Source organism: Epinephelus fuscoguttatus, linkage group LG16, assembly GCF_011397635.1.
Source record: "Epinephelus fuscoguttatus linkage group LG16, E.fuscoguttatus.final_Chr_v1".
NCBI classification, from domain to species: Eukaryota; Metazoa; Chordata; class Actinopteri; order Perciformes; family Serranidae; genus Epinephelus; species Epinephelus fuscoguttatus.
Window position 1 is genome coordinate 20608063 of NC_064767.1, and position 20276 is coordinate 20628338.

The 20276-nt window shown below is 39.7% G+C and overlaps 2 protein-coding genes across 3 annotated transcripts in view; one reads left to right on the forward strand and one right to left on the reverse strand.

Moving 5' to 3' along the window:
- The first annotated feature begins 1912 nt into the window (after positions 1-1912).
- mat1a (methionine adenosyltransferase I, alpha) lies at positions 1913-13114 on the forward strand. Of its 2 annotated transcripts, XM_049600289.1 has the most exons (10): positions 1913-2184; positions 6207-6284; positions 6656-6778; positions 6874-6986; positions 8951-9094; positions 9734-9859; positions 9947-10039; positions 10136-10318; positions 10431-10564; positions 11606-13114. In XM_049600289.1, the coding sequence occupies exons 1-10, from the start codon at positions 2118-2120 to the stop codon at positions 11706-11708; spliced, it is 1164 nt and encodes a 387-aa protein (XP_049456246.1). In that variant the 5' UTR covers positions 1913-2117; the 3' UTR covers positions 11709-13114. The 2 variants fall into 2 exon arrangements, with proteins under 2 accessions (XP_049456246.1, XP_049456247.1); XM_049600290.1 differs by lacking the exon at positions 11606-13114 and having other exon boundaries at positions 10431-10568.
- An 878-nt stretch (positions 13115-13992) lies between these two features.
- Positions 13993-20276, reverse strand: part of zgc:154058 (Transmembrane protein 150A-like) — a 31638-nt gene continuing 25354 nt past the window's right edge. Inside the window, exons 7-8 of the mRNA XM_049600298.1 lie at positions 19576-19753; positions 13993-18584 (exon numbers count right to left, since the gene is read on the reverse strand). Coding sequence (XP_049456255.1) covers positions 18322-18584; positions 19576-19753 — 441 coding nt within the window. The 3' untranslated portion in view covers positions 13993-18321. The remainder of the gene's footprint in view (positions 18585-19575; positions 19754-20276) is intronic.

The window sequence follows — 20276 nt, forward strand, 5'->3', positions numbered from 1 at the left end:
TGTTGTTGTTGTTGTTTTTGTTGTCTATCACCTGGCTCATTGTGTAAGCTCTTATGTGGCAACTTGTGAGTGCTAGAATGTGTTCGCTGCTCTTGTCCTGAGACCCATATGCTGATCTGTTGTCTCTGACATGTTGCTGACATTCAAGTGCTGCTGCTATTCTCAGTGTGTTTTGTTGTTTATTTTATTATGTTTACTTATTTAAACCTTTTATTCAAACTCGGAAGGCTGTCAAACAAACTGTCCGTTTGGAATAAATAGTTTTCTGAACTGAACACTTAGCACATAGGAGAATTTTCAGTTGGTTGCCATCAGCAACATCACCAGTAGATGCCACTAAATCCACCAGACCTTTAAGTAAAATGTCTCGGTACTTCCTCCTCCATCCAAAAATATAATCTTCAGCAGGAAGACTCCCCTAATTGTGACAATTAAGTAAGCTTTTCTTAATGTCCTTCTGTACTTTTACCTAATTTTTTTTTTTTTTTTTTTACAAATGTTTAGGGCTGCAGTTAACAACTATTTTCATTATCAATTATCACACCAATTATCAATAATGTCTAAGCTTCATTTTAATGTTGTAGCTGCTCATAGTGAATCGAAATTGTACAATTTTATACTGATGGGTAGTTTAATATACAACTATTATGTTTATTATCAACTAATCATTAGGTTTTTGATGTGTAATTTTAATCTGCAAAGTAACTATAGGAGTCACAAAAATGTAGTGGAGTATGAGTATGTAGTATAAAATGGTAGAGGTGGGAATCACCAGATGATCTACGATATGATATTATCACGACACTTAAATCACGATACAATATTATTGCGATTTTACATATGTTGCGATATGCTGTATTACATTGGAATATATTGCGATCTGTTACCTTTTCTCAACTGTAAATTATGTTCTGTTTTGTCTTTTAGATGAAGTTTTCCATCTGTTCATCTCTCTTCAGCCATTTTTTTTTGCAGCAGCAGCAGCAGCAAAAAGTATCTAATGGACTAAAAAAGCAATTGATTATAATATTCTAGTGGGCTACCTAAAGTTTCATCCCTATAAAATGGAGACACTTAAGTGTGGTACAAGTACCTCAAAATCGTACTTAATTCAAGTACAGTACAATATTTGACTAAATGTTCTTAGTTACTTTCCACCACTGCAATTTACTAAATTGTAAGGCTAAGAAAAGCAGCAAATTCTGGATCTATCAAGTGTTTTGCATTGTTGTTTGAAAAAAAAAAAAAAAGAATTTAAATGATGAATTCATTAAGAAATTGTGACAGTTTAAAAGCCTTTCAACTGATTAATTGATTCATCAATGAATTGTTGCAGCTCTACATGTTTTACATTCATGTCATTGATTTGGTTCTTTTCTGATCACTTTCCGCAGCTTTACTTTGTGTTTTTTCACCACTATTTAACAGACTCATTCAGCTCAGAACGTGATGTCAACAACAGTAATTGCATCATTTTTGTCAGTTGACAACAACCACCTTTCTCTCTCCCTCCCTCCCTCCGTCCATAGGCTGCCCCAACCTGGCCCAGTCCCAGCAGACAGAGCTGTCCCAACACTGTGACGGGGGGGGGATGGGAAACCCCTGATTAAGATGTTCCTGCTCCCGACTGACAGCCTTCCACCATGAAGCAGAGCTGTCAGAGCAGAGGTGACGGCTATAAACAAACACTAAAGCATCATACAGTACACAAAGGGTTAACAAGCTGCTTCCATTAGCTGTGAATGCCCTCCCATCATCCACTCCCCCCTGGAATGGACTGTCCCACGGATTCACATGACAAGTGTGTGTGTGTGTGTGTGTGTGTGTGTGTGTGTGTGTGTGTGTGTGTGTGTGAGCGTGCGTGTGTGTGTGCGAGTGTGTGTGTGAGTTCTCTTAGCCATATATATATTGGGCCATGTGCACACAGACGTGGAGTTTTGTAGGATAGACTTTGTATTGGCTGCAGGGCTGCTGGCCTCTCGTTCTTCATTTCTCTCCTAAAGAGAACCAGCAGGAATATTAAGCAGCCTTCAGATCTCTCTGGACTGCTTGTTGGAGGGAACTGAGGAAACTTTTATCCCCGAGAGTCTTGCAGAGTACCTGGCCCCATAGACAAAATGAGTGACTTGCTGGACGAGGGCTCTTTCATGTTCACGTCAGAGTCCGTAGGAGAGGGACATCCAGGTGAGTCTCCAATCAACTTTAGCTACCTGTGTGTGAGAAACTGGGACATTAAAGTCTTTACTATTAAATATTTCAGAACTTGGCAAATCTCTTCAAATTTTGTGGTAAATACATGCAATTATAAAAACACATCTTTATATTTTTCTTATCTTTACACAGAGGAATAGACTTAACATTGCTGCTTAAACTTGCAGAAACATTGACATGCATATGTATAAACTCCACGCAGGTTGGACTACATGTCCAAAATAGCTCCACAGTGCTGAGTATTTACTCTCCAAGCATGGTTGGTATTCCATTCACAGCAACATGTGTTTACTGCCCCTCAGTCACACTCTCACTTATGGGCAGCAGGAGGTGAATGTGTGTGTGTAAGGTTGCACACTGAAGAAAAGTATCATGTGGACGCTGTGCTGGGATATGACTGGCAAATTGATGTTGAAATGGGGATAATTAAATACAGTACAATTCAAGATGCATGCCTATAGCCTTTACCTTGATGTGGCTGTCAACTCTTGTCTTTAAAATAAAAAATTAAGAATACTTTACTTTAAGTTCCCATATTAAGCATTTATAACTCATATATAAATAGTCAATAAATGGTATAATATATTAGTTGTAAGCAGATATAAGCAGGGTTGGATACTTTGAAATGTAGTCAGTTACTGAATACAAATGACATGGCAGTTTTGGTAATTAGTAACGTAATACATTGGATTTCAAAACATAAAGTAATCTGAATACTTATGATTATTTTAAATTTTTTAAAATCAAACATTGAAAATACTGCACCTGACCTCATACAAAAAAGGTTCACAAAATAGACTTTTTATCTCTTTAAATATCTCAAAATGTTCTTAATGTGAATAATATTTTTGCACATTCAGCATTTACACATGGTCAAATCAAATTACCGCCACCACGTGGAGCACTTGTCGTAGACACCCTCTGTGTCAGACACACTTTTTATGAGTTAATAGAGCACTGGTTATCTTGTTGGTTATCTTAAAATTGCCATATTTAAAAAAAAATATTATCGTAAATGTAAATGTAACCAGGGTGGCTGCAGGTCCTTACAATGTCTTTAAATATATTAAATACACATTTAGTTATGAAAGGCCTTCATATATTGAGTTGTCCAAAATGCCGATTGGATTGGTCTTAAATGTTTTTTAGCCACGTCACCACTAGAATTTCCTGCACTGTGTGGTAGACTGTTAGGAGAGACGCTATGCATTCTAACAGGAAGGAAACACTATTCGATGAGGGGACAAACAACACCTGTATGCACGTAATGTCCCAGTTTTTGCCCTCCCTATACATTTAGATCACACAATTAGTCTGCATGGAGAAACTAACCCCAGCAGGCACAGCTGCACCAAATTCTACTTAAACATTTAATTAAAAGTGATTCTTAAAAGTTCTTAAAAAGTCTTACATTTAACTTGTTTATACCTGTAGACATCCTGGTAACTGTAATCCAATTACACACTTTTTCAAATGTAATCTGGTCTGATTATAGTTACTCATTTCTGTGCTCAGATTATGCAATTCTATTACATGTAATCCATTACTGCCTAACCCTGTGCCTAGTGTATACAGGTTTGGGTAGTTAACATTTTACCACGCCTAAGTGTTTATTAATGTGTTCGTCCACAGAACTAAAAACTCATGAAGTGAAGTCTGGTACATAATTAATAACAGTAAAATATAGTTGTAATAATATGAAATATATCTTTATAGGAGAAGCTGTATTGCTGACTAACTTAAACCTTATAATAAAAGCTACCTTTAGCCCACCCACCTTGTCAGTGTGTTGTAATCCTTTGACAAATATGTTACAAAGTCCCCTCTGCTGAATCGATAGTCAGTAAACTCAGGAAAGTAAACCAGTGGTCAGATATCACATCTCACTCTGTAGATCGTGAAGTAGAGGTGACTTAAAAACAAATAACATTTATAAAATTGAAGAGTTTCACAAAAGTGGAACCTCGCTACCAGAAAAATGAAGAGAAAACTCAACACAAATTATAATCCTAATCTAAAATGGCACTTTAGCAATGACATGTATACAAAAAAAACCTCTTCCAAATCATCATTTAAAATAGCGTGCAATGCATGTGTTGTCTTCAGTCCATGTGGTAACAGCACATGGCTACATTTTAGTTTAGTTTATTTTTTCAGATGTTGGACAAAGAAATAGAATACATCCAAATAGAATACATTAATTTGGAAATATAAATGAAGAGATAAAAAAGAAAGAAAGAAAGAAAATGCAAAAGGAAAAGAAAAAGAAGAAAAAAAATGCAACACGAAATACAAATCCTATCATGACGCCCTTTTTAGAAATCTCTGCAATTTTTATAATTTTATGCATGTGTGTATGTCTGAGCAGATGGTCAACAGTAAGAATTAGAGATGTTCTGGAACCATATCCCTTCTAATACTGATTGCAATACCTGAACTTGAACATCGGCCGATACCAAGTAGCCTACTGATCCAATACCACTGCATTAAAAAAAAAATCACTTCTATGTACTACTAACCTTGTATGAATGTGAAATGATTACTATCATTGTTGTAAGGCATTGCTTCAGTTAAATCCTTTGTAAAACATGAACAAATACATACAGAAATTAAATGCCAAAGAACTTGATTTAATTATCTAATTTACAGTTTTGCTAAAAGCTAATGTTACTCTATTTACCAATTCTTGTTCGGTGCTCTAAAACCATCGCTGTCAGTCGTTACACACTGCAACTTGCTGTGTAGGCTCCTGCTGTAGAGCAACGAAGAAGAATTGATTTCCAAGAAAACTTCCATTTATTCATCTATTTATGTATGTATTTATTTATTTGATAGCGATTATGCCATTTAACATAGTTCCAATACAGAGTATGGGACTGATGTGTTGCACAGAGAGTTTATAGCTATTGCTAATTTTCACCCCATGGCCCTAGTCGAGCTTTTACATGTAGACCTAAAATGTTACTAAAATATACAGTTTAAAACATCATACAACCACAATACACTACAAACATGGAAGGCACAATAAAATACATAGACCACAATCCACACACTACACTCCACACACCACAGCACATATACCACAATACAAACATCACAATGTATCCCACAATACATCTACTACAATAGATGTAACACTGTATGCATACCACTATACTAAAGCACACATAGGTGCATTGGTCTAAGCGTACTCACCAATACCCGATCTAGCATTTGAGGCAGTATCGGTGGCACCTGTGATACTGCCATCAGTATCAGACCAACTCAAGTAAGAGTAACATTTTATTTCCCGTTTGTTTATCAAAGGTTTCTAATACTAGCAGAAGGCATTACGTAACACTGCAGCCTAATGATAAAATCCAAAGACTTTCCATACACTGATTGTACATTTACAGGGGTGTGTGTGGCCTTGGTAAAAAGCTGCAGTGCACAATTTTTTATTTGATAACACACGTCGAGGTCTGGGCTGTTCCCAAAGATAGTGGCTATTTTGCCAGGATCAAAGAGTCCTACATCTGCAGACTGTGAACCAGCTGCAAAGTCAATCCAGAGTTAAGATGAAATCACATTTAATATTTATTTTATTGTTCCATATATGATAATTAGTGCTAAATTACATTCAGAGGCTCTCAGTGTCATGTTGAGCTGATGCAACCAGATGTTGTTGATTCTGATGTAACCTGTGTGTTGCGTTGCTTCAGCTGGATGACAGAAAGGGATGAATGGAGTGGTTGGTGAGGCATTGTCCTGCTGCAAATCCAACTGATGCAACTAAAATCCAAGGCTCTTTCTGTTTGATATATTACGTTTAACCTTTCAGAGAAAAATCTACAGAAACAATGCTACAATGCATTTGTTTCTTTACTTTAAATACTGGAATTACTGCATAAAAAAGCTCATATATCTCAAACAAACAGGCCTAGAAATCTCAGTTTAATTATGAATCTTTGTTCCGAATCTAAACCTTTTCTTTCATGCTTGTTGCCTCCCCACAGACAAGATTTGTGACCAGATCAGTGATGCTGTCCTGGACGCTCACTTGAAGCAGGACCCAGATGCCAAAGTGGCTTGTGGTGAGTTAACTCATATCGAGTTAATGATTTTAAACACAGAGAAAGAGTTTATGTAAGTCTCATCTCAGTATCTTAACTTGTATTTTACATTCTCCTTTATAAGCCAAAGGGCAACATGTGGTCAGTTTTGATGTAGGAGAGTAAAAACAAACCCACTGACCTGAATCATAGCTGGAAGTCATCAGGGTTGTTGATATTATTTATTGTATTTCAGTATTGACCTCTGAATGTCACAAGATGACTGCTCGCAAGTGCAAAACCTGTGAATTTGCTGATAACGGCAATCAGGCCTGTCAAGAAGGCTTGTGTCCAAAGATTTTTTATGTTTAAATATGACAAGATGTTTAAAAGTATGTGTTATGTGTTGACAGAGACGGTGTGTAAGACTGGCATGGTGCTGCTCTGTGGAGAGATCACATCTCGGGCCGTCGTGGACTACCAGAAGGTGGTGAGGGACGCCATCAAACACATCGGCTACGACAACTCTGAGAAAGGTGAGAAGATAACTCATAAATCCATGAAAATAGAGGTAATATGTGCTCTGTCTGCGTTGCCAGCTCTCTTTCTCACGTTCACTTTCCTTCTGCAGGTTTTGACTACAAGACGTGTAATGTGCTGGTGGCTCTGGAGCAGCAGAGTCCGGACATTGCTCAGGGGGTCCACGTTGACAGACAGGAGGAGGACATTGGAGCGGGAGACCAGGTGAGACTGTTGCAACAGGACAATGTGTCCTTTGGCTCGTGTTGGCTGAAGGGCTGGGTGATAGTGACAGAAGTCAGATATCACAGTTTGTTTGACTTGACACCACAGTGTCAACGGATGGAGAAATCAGACTCCATTCGTTGCATGTAACTAACAGCTAAAAGCACTGAAAGTTTTAAATGTAAATGTACTCATCCTGCAGGAAAAATGCCCCCGTGACTGACATATTATTAGATTGTTAACACTGATGCATCGGCACTCACATTGCACTGTTGTAGCTGGTTAAGGTGGAGCTAGTTTTCACTACATTATACACAGTCAGGTAGTTTGCTCCAGTAGCTCCCAATATAGGGGTCGGGCCCCTCCACAAGATAAATCTGAGGGGGCATGTGATGATTAATGAGGGTTTGGAAGGAAGGAAAGATAATGCTCTGTCTCACAGATTTGCATTTATTTGTTGGACTATAGTAACTATAACTACAGAGAAGTATGATATTTCTCTCGCAGTGTGGTGCAGTAGTCATAGTAGAATTGTACCTAAAACGTGTCTTTAGTATTTTTATTTTTTAACCTGGACACTATGTTCCCAAGTTTTTGTGTCAAAGTAACTAAAGGAAACAAGAACTTTTGTAATGGGTCCAGTAATGAGTAACAGGGCTGCAGACAGCAGCTGCAGAACAGGCTGCAATGTTACCACACAGGCCATCTATGCACTGTCAATTAATGTCCACTGACAGGCTCAGATTATTATTCTAAATGTCTGACAGCATTATGGAAAGGATCCCTACAGAGAGACACCTTTTTATTAAAGAGTAAGATCCTTCTTGTTTAACCAGTCACAGCTCCAAAATCACTATCACCTAACCCACCAGACTCCATTAAATAAAGAGTAAATCTGTCACTGTAAAACACACTCCATTTAAAGTTGTCAGACACCAAACAAAATTCAAAAAATGCATCTTGGGTCAACTTTTCGCTGTTCCAACAATCACCAACTCTAGATTGGTTGAAATAAACCCTTAATTCACCCAGTTAGATGTGAGAATAGGCTGCCTCTAAACACACTAAAATCACTGTTTACTTAAATGGAGTCTGGCGGGTTTGGCGTTGGGATTTTTTTAAGGTTGTTTCTGGTTAAATAAAAAGAATCTTACTCTATAATAAAAGGGGCTATCCTTGTAGGGCTCCTCTCTATTATGTTGACATACACTCTGGGCCTCTTAGTAGCAAAAGTTAGAACTTTTAGTGGACGTTAATTGGAATTGTGCGAATGCCTCGAAATGTTACATTGCAGCCTGTTTCACTGCTGCTGGCTGCAGTGCTCTCGCTCAATACTGCACCAGTTTTTAAAAAAGATATTGTTCCCATTAGTCACTTCAGAAACATGAGAAAATAGGGCCCAGGTTGAAAAATACCAAAGCTGCCCTTCAAGTATGCACTTAAATGAATGTATTAAGTCACAAATCATCACCATAAGATCATAAAAAGTCAACAGTTAGTTTTGCGATATCCATAATATCACATCTAAGGATGTAAATTAAAGCTTGATGATTCAAGATTCATCTTCTTTTGAATCTCTTCTCAAAACAACTATAGCTGAATGCATGTCTTATTGTACTCGATTTATCTATTATTTTTATTTTACCAGGTTTTATTTCTATTATATGTATTCTACATCTTTTTTTTAACCCACGTTTGTTTTCAGAAGTGCTCTTTTTAGTCACGTATTAATGTATTATAACTTGTCTCATGTGACAAGACTGACATTATATCAGTGTAATTAGCTGTAGCTGACTCCTCACAGGCTGCTGTGTAGCACACTGCATATCAATATTTTGTCTCTGTTTACCCTTTTGTTACAGATTTAGCCAATATGACAGTCTCCTGCTGATGATGTTTTGTGTCATTATACAGTTAACATCTGTCTGTTTCTGCTCTGACTGTCTCTCTCTCTCTCTCTGCAGGGTCTGATGTTCGGTTACGCCACAGATGAAACCGAGGAGTGCATGCCTCTCACCATAGTCTTAGCCCACAAACTCAACTCAAAGATGGCTGAACTCAGACGCAACGGCATCATTCCCTGGCTGCGTCCTGACTCTAAAACACAGGTGAGGTTATATGTTGTATTACATCACATGCAAGGTTTTCCTTTCTTTCCTCGAAAACAGAAACAACACTTCAGCAGGCTCTCTGAGTTACCTTATTGTTTCTGCTCTGGACGTCTTCCAAGAGATTTATTTTTTGGTGCCAGGAGACAAAATCGGATCAGTGGTGGCTACTGCAAGTATTTAACACAAAGCTCTCTGTGTAGAAATAATAGACTTTTGACTGATTTAGACGCAGTTAGCCTCTGACTGCACTTCTCGGACATCTAATGCCTACGTGTTTCAGGTCAAATGTAGGTTTCTAGAACATCAGGCAAGAGGGAGTCGGTCAGATTTCAAACCAGGATTTCAAACACAGAGCTTAAGATGTATCTCAGACTGGACTGAGCACACATTCTTACTACATCAAAGAAGTATTAAGGAATTAACAAAGCAATAAAGTCACTGTGTAATTAAAGGCTTTTTGCAGATAAGCTTTTTTCAAGCAAAACGTTTATTCAGAGTTTTAAGGGAGGGTCCACACAAGAAAACAGATCTGTGATCGCCATGTGGGGAAATTAAGGTCACTACAGCAGAAATTACAAAATGATATATATACATTGTATTACCGAGTATGGACTTTTTGACTTCTGTGTCCCACAGGTGACAGTACATTATGATCAGAAGGATGGAGCCGTGATCCCCAAGAGAGTTCACACCATCGTCATCTCTGTCCAGCACGATGACTGCATCTCTCTGGAGGAACAGCAGAGGGTCCTCAAGGAGAAGGTACAGCCTCATTAACACATCTAACTGGGCTCTGACTGATGTACTGCTCAGGAAATTTAGGTTTTAATGCTGCATTGATTCTAACAGGTCATCGACGCTGTGGTTCCTGCTAAATATTTGGACGACAAGACCGTCTACCACCTCCAGCCCAGCGGTCGCTTCGTTATTGGAGGACCCCAGGTGACCATCATACACAAGCTGTTGATTTCATTTGGAAAACAAACAAAAAATAAATAAAAAGTCACCACTGATCTTTGCTCGTCTTTCTCCTAAAAGGGTGATGCTGGTGTGACAGGCAGGAAGATCATTGTAGACACATACGGAGGGTGGGGTGCTCACGGTGGCGGAGCTTTCTCTGGCAAAGACTTCTCAAAGGTGGACCGCTCCGCTGCCTACGCCGCTCGCTGGGTGGCCAAGTCTCTGGTCAAAGCCAAGCTGTGCAGGAGAGTTTTGGTACAGGTGAGCCTACAGCGTCATTCATCCACCCATCCAAAGACCAGTGTTTGAAGCATGAAGGCGTTGATACAAACATTTCAGTCTACCTGACTGTGTGTGCGTGTGTGTGTTACAGGTGTCTTATGCTATCGGAGTGGCCCAGCCTCTGTCCATCTCCTTGTTTACCTACGGTTCCTCTCAGAAAACAGAAGCAGAGCTGCTCCACATTGTCAACAAGAACTTTGATCTGCGGCCAGGAGTCATTGTCAGGTAAACATGACCACATGACCTCTGTGGCATCCTTGTTCAAGACAATGTAAAGGCTGCCTCGTTTAATGGGTAACTGCAGTAATTTTCAACTTGGACAATATTTTCCAATGTTTTTGTGTCTAAGTGACTAACGAGAGATATTATTGCAGCCGGCAGCCACAACACAGGCTGCAATGTAATCACTTGAGGCAAATGGGCAAGATGTTTTACTGATTTTTGCACATCCAGGTGGAAAAATACCAAAGTTACTTTTTAAAACCACTGTGTGCAATTTTTTAAATAAGTCTTATGACATATTTTCTTCTTAAGAAAAATAAAAGTCTTAGTAAAAGTATTTTTTTTGCTATTACCACAAGGGGGCAGCAAAGATGACATTTTTAAATTGTTCACATAGCTTTAAGATATCTACATTTACCTCAGCTCTTTTGTTGTGAGATTTGATGTAATAACAGATAGATAGATTATACAAACATAAAAATTTCAAATCACAAATTTATTTATTTATTTTTACAAGGGGCACAGCATGAACCAATGCCACTGCATTTGTAGCTTAAGCTAGTTTGCAGCGTCCGTCCCAAGATGATGGGCCTTTAATATACACAAAACACACAAAATGATGCAGTGAAATTATCCAAAAAAAATCAGTACCAGACTCTTCATGGCTCCATGACTGATCCCTCTTTGAAAACCTGAGCTAAAAATGATCCTAGTCACGATGCAGTTTGAGTTTTTTGGCAAGAGTCCTACATATTGTTTCCCATAGACGTGTTACTGATTTAAACATCATCCCTGCTAACAAAGATGATCCTCTAAACAATAAGACTTTAATCACATTAAAGGGTTTAAATCTTCTGTAGAGGCCGGTATAAAATGTATTCACACTGTACAAGAATGAATACTTGCACATGATTTTGATTGTAGAAGAGGAACAACCAGAACTACATACAGTATAAACAATTACAAAAACTACACAGGTATTATCTTGTGATGTGTTTACTGTCCTTTCTCACCTCTGTTTCATTTCTTCTCTCTCCTCCATAGGGAACTGAACCTGAAGAGGCCGATCTACCAGCAGACAGCCTCTTACGGCCACTTTGGTCGACCAGAGTTCACTTGGGAGATGCCCAAAAAGCTTGTCCTCTAAAGCTCTTCTTGGCTACAACTGCCAGCCCCGTCAACATTTTTTTTGATAGGAACAACTAAAGCCAAAGTTAGGGATAAGTCAGCTTTAAAGAGGTGAGAAGGTAATTAAATGCACACGTGGTTGTAGCCAATGGACATATAATGGGACACTCTCCCAATGAGAGGAGAGACATCGCTGAGGACATCTCAGTAACTACCACATCTCCCCCGTGTCCTCTTCAAACATCCAATTATTGGTGCTTTAGAAAAAATACTCACTAGTTAAAGATCTTTCCTGGTAACGTAGAGAACACCACAGCAAATAAAATCTTCTGAAGATAAAAACTTCCACCCCATTTTACCTCAAAGCTGCAAATGTTCCTTTACGTGACCAGTGTGATGTACAGAAACAACCTCGGTGCTTCATTTACAACAGTTAGTATTTCATCATATGAATGTGAGAAGTGTAATTACTGCTCAACCAAAGCTTTAGAGGAAACTTTAATCTGTTTGTCATGACTGTAAAATTCCTTTTTCTGAGTCTTATTTTGTAATGTGTGCAGCAGGAAGCTGTTTGCACTGTTACAATCACTGACGCACAACAACACAGGTCATTAAAATGTGGGGAGAGCCTTTATCTCTTATGTTACAATCAATCAAATGTAAAATAGCCATGCAGTCTTATGTTTCCATACTGCTCTTTTCTTCTGTCGTCCTCTGAGCCCTGCTTTGCTTCCATATGAAGTTGCTTTTATAACCGCACAGCTCACCTAGTGGCTGGTTTGTCTATATACGTCTTCTTTTTTTACCTGCAGGCCTGCTGCTGTGACTGAGTCTGTAAATGTGACTCATTTAAGCAAATAACTTGAAGTCTCTTATCTCTTCGCTCTCTGCAGCGGATCAACAAGCTGCACGCTGTCGAGACTAAAGCACTTAGTGCACCTCAGATGTCTTACATAGGCATAGGTTATAAGCCTACGCTGATCCAAGTCAATATCAGACTGAATTCCTTGGTGTAAATGCTCCTTCAATATCTTAACTCAAGTTTGCTCTGCAGCTCTGTATCGCAGACTGAGATCCTTCCCTGTGGATTTAGAGGAAAAAAGGGATGTATTCCTAGCAAGGTATTTAGAAAATTGAATTTTGAGTCAACTTTCGCCATCGCTTAATCACAAAGTATCTATCTAATTCTTTCCTTCTGATGGGACTGAGGAAGTGTAAACAGTGCTTACCTTAAAACTTCCTGTCTGTAGAGGTGTAGAGTGGTGTAGGTGTAACACCCTTTGCTTTCACCCACAGCCAGCATTGTTTTTGTAAGAGAGGTTTTCCTCTGTTTAATGTGCCGATATGTGTCATTTTCTGTCGACTCTGTCAGCAGAGAAACTGGACAATGTAAATAATTAAACAATAAAGAAAATTAAAGATGTACACTGTTGTCTGGTCCCTTTCACAACATGCTAAAGGGGCACTTCACCCACAAAATGACCATTTGTACATCGATTACTCAGCCCTTTGAACTCGTCCTGGTTTGAACCCTGGGGTGGGGGAGTCCTTCTGTGTGGAGTTTGCATGTTCTCCTGTGTCCATGGGTTTTCTCTGGGTGCTCCGGCTTCCTCCCACAGTCCAAAGACATGCAGGTTAATTGGTGACTCTAAATTGTCCGTAGGTGTGAATGTGAGTGTGAATGGTTGTCTGTCTCTATGTGTCAGCCCTGTGATAGAGAGGCGACCTGTCCAGGGTATATCCTGCCTCTCGCCCAATGTCAGCTGGGATAGGCTCCAGCCCCCCCGCGACCCCCAACAGGATAGCAGCTTTGGAAAATGACTGAATAAATGTTACAAACTCACTAAACCTGTGCAGTATAATCCAAGTCTCATTTGCTCAGTACTTCCCAAACACATAAATTTGCCCTAAACCTTACTATTTCAAACACTTCCACATAAACAGTGTCAAGCATGGATGAGTAGCGCGTCTGGGCAAGCACATATGTTTGATCTCTGCTCAGTGGAATGCACAAGCAAAGTGCACTACTCATTTGTGGAAGCGTTTTAATTGTAAGGTTTTAGTGGAAATGCATGTGTTTGGGAAGCACAGAGCATATGACTGCATAAATTAGACTTGGATTATACTTCAGGAGCTGTGTGCGAGTTCAGGATGTTTTGATACAGTATTGTGGCATCTTTTACACAAATTCATTAAGAATTTTCTCCTTTTCTTGAAGTTTTCATCACAAATTCAACCAACAGGGTGAGTAATGATGAAATAAAGTCACATGGTAAAGATAACATTGCACTACATGAGCAAAGTAAGTTTTCTTAACAGTTTTTATTTATTGAACATTAAGGCATATATATACAATCATATGACTTTTCATCAAAATAGAATTTACAACCTAAACCTCTTTGGTTTTCATTATCAAAACAATATAAGGCACGTAGGGAGCATTTTGCATTTCAACGGTATGAAGTAACTGATTTCTGAGGTTTTACAGATGCTAGTTTGTCAGAATGCTCTCACCAATGATCTACTGATTGCATGAGTGAGCTAGTCTTTCTTGCAGATATTTAACCACGTTGGTGTGAGCAGCACAAGCATTCTCACAAGCTAACTATACAGGAATGTTTCTTTTTAAGCTTTACAGAGTCTCGATTAACACGGCTAACAAACTAAATTACACGACAAATAATAAACAAATAAAAAAAATCCTCATAAACGAAAAGAATGCCACTTCTTAAACAAAGACAACAAAAAGGCAGAAGCAAGCAGCGCTCATTCTGCTTTGAATCAAACGATGCAGCTGGTGTCGTAACATTTTCCTGAGTGCAAAGTTCAGACAGTATGTGAGGGAAAAAGGGACAGACAGTGAGTGGGTGATGTGACAAGGATGCCAAATATTAAATGCAATGTGAATTTGACTGAAAGAAAATTTCTGATAAGACATTTTTTGTAGTGTTTGACTGGAAACGGGCATTACGGATACAATTATTATAGCTTTGTAACATGCAAACACTATTTAGTACAATACACACTCTCAGTAAATGTGTAATGACAAAATGTTTCTCACCAGAGCAGCATGAGCAGCACCATCATTTGGCCTATTCATAAAATGAAATCTTTACTGTGGTTTATCAGATGAAGCCAGAAGCACAAGTTTATGTTCTCTTCATGACTTCAGCTTCTTAGTAAATTTAGAAGTGAAACAATAGCAGATTTGGCCTAAAGCTGCAGGTGAATGAATATTCAATATATTGAATACTCCACTGTGAATACAAAAAAGCTTCAAGTAGAAAACAAGACCTCGTGTGAGAGGAGCTACAACATTACAGCTCTGATTCAAACAAATGCAGTAAGCAGTCTGACCAGTAGGGAGAGGCAAGTGATCAGAGGTGTGTCTGCTGTTGTTTCAACCATACAGCTCGTTTCCCACAGAACAGTGTGCACGAGCTTTTCCGAAGGGCTGGGCAACATATTGAAATGAGACTAGATATCATGTTAGATTTTGGATATTGTAAGTATTTTGTGAAAGCACCAATGGGTCAAAAACATCTTGACATTTGTTTTTCTCCATATCACCAAGCCCTACTTTATCCACTTCGGTCTTGTTGACAGTATTCATACATTCAGTCTGATACTGAATCACTACATTTCAGTCCTTCTGTAACAAATTGTAAAACTGTGTTTGAAGAACGGGCTTCAGAGCAACGAAACCACTTGTACCCAAAATACTGGCACGAATAAAACCTCTGCCCAACATGTGGTTGTCTGCGGTGTGAGGGAGCGATATTTTAACTGTGTCAAAGGAGCCTCCGAACAGGACTACTATTCTTGTAAACCCTCTGCTTGCTCTGGTTTTGCACCATACAGCTCAGAGTGTGTTAATAGTACACTGAGATGTTGAACATTTCCTAAACATATAAACAGTAATTCTGGCACAGAATGTCAGAGAACGTCAATGAATGCAATTAACATTTGAACATCTGCACAGACGGACAACTGGAGGAAATATGAGGCTAAAAACTACACTCATAGATTTCAAAATGCCAACTCAGTGGAGCTATTAGCAGGGAGTATTTCTCGATGTAAATGAATTGGTCGTGCCAAATGTCCACTTTGGTATTCCAGGCACTCACAAGCATGCATGCAACCTTCTGTTCCTGCCGGTGCTGAGATTGAACCTCTGCGTCTCCGTCTTATTGCTTTCATTCATCAGACGTTCTCATACTTACAGCTAAACTCAGGGAAAAAAATGACACGATAAGGCCTTTTGTGATTTAGCATCGACACAACAGGCAAACTGAATGGCATTTTCTGCTGTGCAGAAACACGGAGGCAGGACGGTACATCTCAGCTACATCACAATCCTTCCTTTTCCCTTTGTCCTGCTACACCAGCTAGACATGCTGAAAAACTCCAACTATGGAGAGTTCAAAGACACACTAAGTAGGTAAAGCAATGACAGCATGTTATGCTCCTCCCCGTTGGGGAGTAATGAGATGCAGACCGACGTCCATAGAAACCTGAAAACATGTGTGATGTCTCCTCACTAAACTCAATAAACCCAGTGCTCTGGATTGAATTAGCTGGTACACATTTGGCCTCTGGACACTGTTTCATCTCTCTTTCATATTCTTTGGTAGAACTCTGCAGAGAGGAAGCTGAATCAACTTGAGGTTTAAAGGTTGATGTAGTGTATTTAACCCGACAGTAACAGAGGCAAGACGTGGTTTTTCAGACTCGGTCGTAAAGGTTTAACCTAATGAGGCACCAGGTGTACTGTGTGTTCTGTATGCAGTTCAAATAATGATATGGCACATTACCCAAAGCATCCAGACACACAAAGACAATGTGTGCCAAGCCTGGGTCCCATGGATACTTGAAAACAGTGTCGTGCTTGCATATGTGGAGCTGCTGATCAAACATGGACTTGTTAACAATGCATATTTTGCAGCTGCATTAAGCCATTTTTGACCACAAACCAAAAGGAGCTGCAATGGCTAACGTCTGTGCATAATTAAACATCCAGCAGACACAGAACAACATTATCATCCTACTGGCCACCTGAAAAATAGTCGTAGAAAAATAGTAGAGTCCAATATGCACGTTCATTTTCGCAAACTCCTGAGAAAAACATCTGTGTGTCCAGCTCAGCAAAGGGTAGACTTTCTTACCATCCACACTATTTTTTTTACTATTTTTGACTGGAAAGTGGCGCGCAGTCAGCTTGACTGAATATGTGGGCTGAAAACAGTCAGCTAAAAGCAGCTAGCATCTACAGTATGTAGAGCAGGGTGTTAATTCTGAGGGGATTCAATACTATGAAGGATTCTTTTACAATAGAATTATTTGAGTTGTTAATATCAAAAATATTGCTTTATGCAGGTTAAAATGATTGCAAAATGCAGACTGCTGCTCTGTTCTATCTACAGGATTGACTCAAACATTTATATACTCCTTTATTTGACAATGGCTATATTCACATGCACAATATGTTTAACCGTTAATCCAGGTATGACAGTATTCTCAATTTGATAGGGGTCATGTAAACAGCATATTCTGTTTGGGTATAACAAATGATGTCTTATTCAGAATGTAGCATTGTCCGAATAAGACACGTGGGATATGATGGGATCATTCTGGTTTTAGGAGCATTCCTTTTTTAGGACATGTATAAAGCATATTTGGAATATGTGTGTCAATTGGGGTTTTTACTGCAGTTTGCAGCATATGGCCTCCTGTCTGTTTACGGTCAGCTCTGTGTGTTGTCAAGGTTACGTTGCACACAAACCAACTCGCCAACAGTTTACAGGGCTGTGGGTTAGAGTGTGCCCAAAAGAAACACACACACTTCTAGTCAGAAGGAGAAACACAACTTCTTTTAAACATTATGAAAGACGTTAGGGCAAATTAATCAAAGTATGCACAGCTGCATGTAAACAAGAATATTGGTAGAATATTCATTTTTGTTAGTCATGTAAACAGCTTAGTGGGAATACTGTCTTTTTGGAGTAAGGGGGAAAATAACTGAATATTTGGTGCATGCAAGCATAGTCATTGCTTCTTTGAATGTACTGCATTCATCAATTCTCTCGTGGGAAAACATCTCCCTGTAACATTCACACACAATCTTCTCTCTTTGCTTTTTTCTCTGTCTCACTGCTGTAATACTGTCCACTCGGCCGTCCAGCAGCCTTCACTCCTTTACATACAATGAAAGCATCATGGCAGTCACCTGAAGTGGAAATAGTCCGAGGCCACTTATTGATATAGGTTACAGGATCTCAGGGGGGAACACTCTCTTGATCTGATTGATAAAATACTCCTCTGCTGGTCACAGGACTGAGCTGGGAGAAAATTTGGTTTCACACTTGTGCAATGTGCAAAATACAAGTTCTTTAGACACACCGAGCTCTGACATGAGCACAACACAAGCTAAGCTCTCCGCCGTGGCAGCAGCTCTACACACCTGGGGTTGACGTAGTAGAATCCACTTTGCCACGAGCGGTGGCTGCACTGGTCTGGTTCATTTCAAAGCTTCAGACAATTGTGGCTGGAAATGAATAATTAAACTCATTCGACAACCAGAGTTTGAAAGGAAAAAACAAGCCAACTATGTGGCATTGCGATGTGCCAGCAGGCTACAGTATGGACATGTTTTCAGGTTGGTGTGGTTGTGAGTGTGGCATGGGCCCTCCCAGTGATCCAAGACCGTCCATCTTGTGTTCTCTCCCAGCAGGTCCCAGGGTCCCTCTAGCCAGCACCACCATGGTGTCTGATGACATGCCGGCAAACTCAAAGGCAAATGTCCCGTAAAACAGCATGACGATGACGCAGAACACCCATTCGAAGATGGCCGACGCGTGTTGAAGGACGAAGCTCTCCTGACAGAAAAACACACCACCTGAAAACATGGTTAAGGACAACAACAACAACATCTGATTCACCTCAGTACAGACTCTCTTTGACTGCTCTTCCTTAGAGTGTCTTTCTACATAGTTAGCTTCATAACAGCTCAATGTCAGATAGGAGAGTATATAATTAAATATTAATGCAGCAACAGACCGACACCTGTTGATGCCCACTTCCGTTGTGGCTTTTGCATTGGTGTTTTTCATTAATGCGCTTGTGTTTTTCGAATTTGCAAAGTGTTTTAAATGTGCAGTTTGTTCAAAGGGCCACTGTCGGAACACAGTTTAAGGCAGCACAACAAAGTAGCATTTACCTGTTTCAGTCACCTAGGTAAAGAGCATTTTAGACACAACCTAAGACAACAGTTTGACATTTTGTGGATTTTGGCAGCTCTTTGCGAGCACTGTAAGTTCTTGGAGTCATTGCAGGTGGAGACAAGCCTTGAGGAATCATTGTACCAGGCTGCAAAGAAATAGTCTTGTAAATAGGCCTCCAAAAACCCCACACATTGTCAGTTTTACACTTCATTTTTTGCCCAGATTATCAGATAAAATGTTAAATAATTAGTGAGCTTACAAGGTCATATCAGTTGTTACCTTCAGACAGAGCTAAACTAGCTGTTTCCAGTCTTTATGCTAAGCTAGGCTAGTTGATCACAGCTTTATTATTTCCCTTAAAGACATGAGAATGGTATCTATCTACTCATATAACTATCAGCAGTAAAGCAAATAATAATTTTTCTCAGCATTGACTGTAGCAGATCTGTTTGAAAACATGTCCTCTATAAATCTTTCTACTCTCATGTATAGCTGTAAAAATGGCCCACACCATGAAAGACAGGATTTGACACTGAATACTGGAGGGAAACTGTTGTTGTGATATAATGTGGAGGGGATGTCTCTGTCCTTAATAAGGCTGGCAGTGCTACTCTCTATTCTTGACAGCCTTGAAGGCTGCCATCTGTCAGAGGCTGGAGAGGATACTGAGCACCAAGGCTACGAAGGCCAACAGGGTCATGCAGAGCCGGAGGTGAGCCACGTTGTACTCTCCCTGGGTCTTGGCTAGTCGGTAAGTCAGTGCTGACTGCAGGCACACAAACAGCATACTGGTGGGGAAGGCGATGCCTGCTCCGACATAGTGGAGAACTTTGGCATTATCCACCTGTCATACAAAGAAAGGAGAGAGGAGTAGAGGGTGGCAGAGAAACAAGGGTTATATTGAGATAGGTAAGAGAAAGATAATACACAAAATCTGCAGTTTAGCAGCTGACAAAGAAAAGCCACGAGGGAGCGATCAGAAGGGGGCAACATCAGACAGCTTTTGCACCAAGCTGTTGGGTCTGAATCTGATTTTTCATTGTTGTGTAATACTTTCTTTGAAGCCTCTTACAGAGCCAAAGAAGAATAAGTGAGAACAAGAGGGTGATATGAAGTAAACGACAGCAGCAAGCAGCACCACAACGCCTCCTTTTCCCTGCTGGTCACAAGGACAAAAAGAAACAATACACAAAAGAGCTGCTCAGGAGCATGTGACTACAGCTCCCACTGCAGGATCCACACACACACACTCACAGAGAGAGGGAGAGAGCTCAGATGTACTGATGAGAACAGATAAGAGATTCAATGGAGCATTAACCAAAGCTAGAAACACATCTCCATGGACCAGCCTAATTTAGACTGATGAC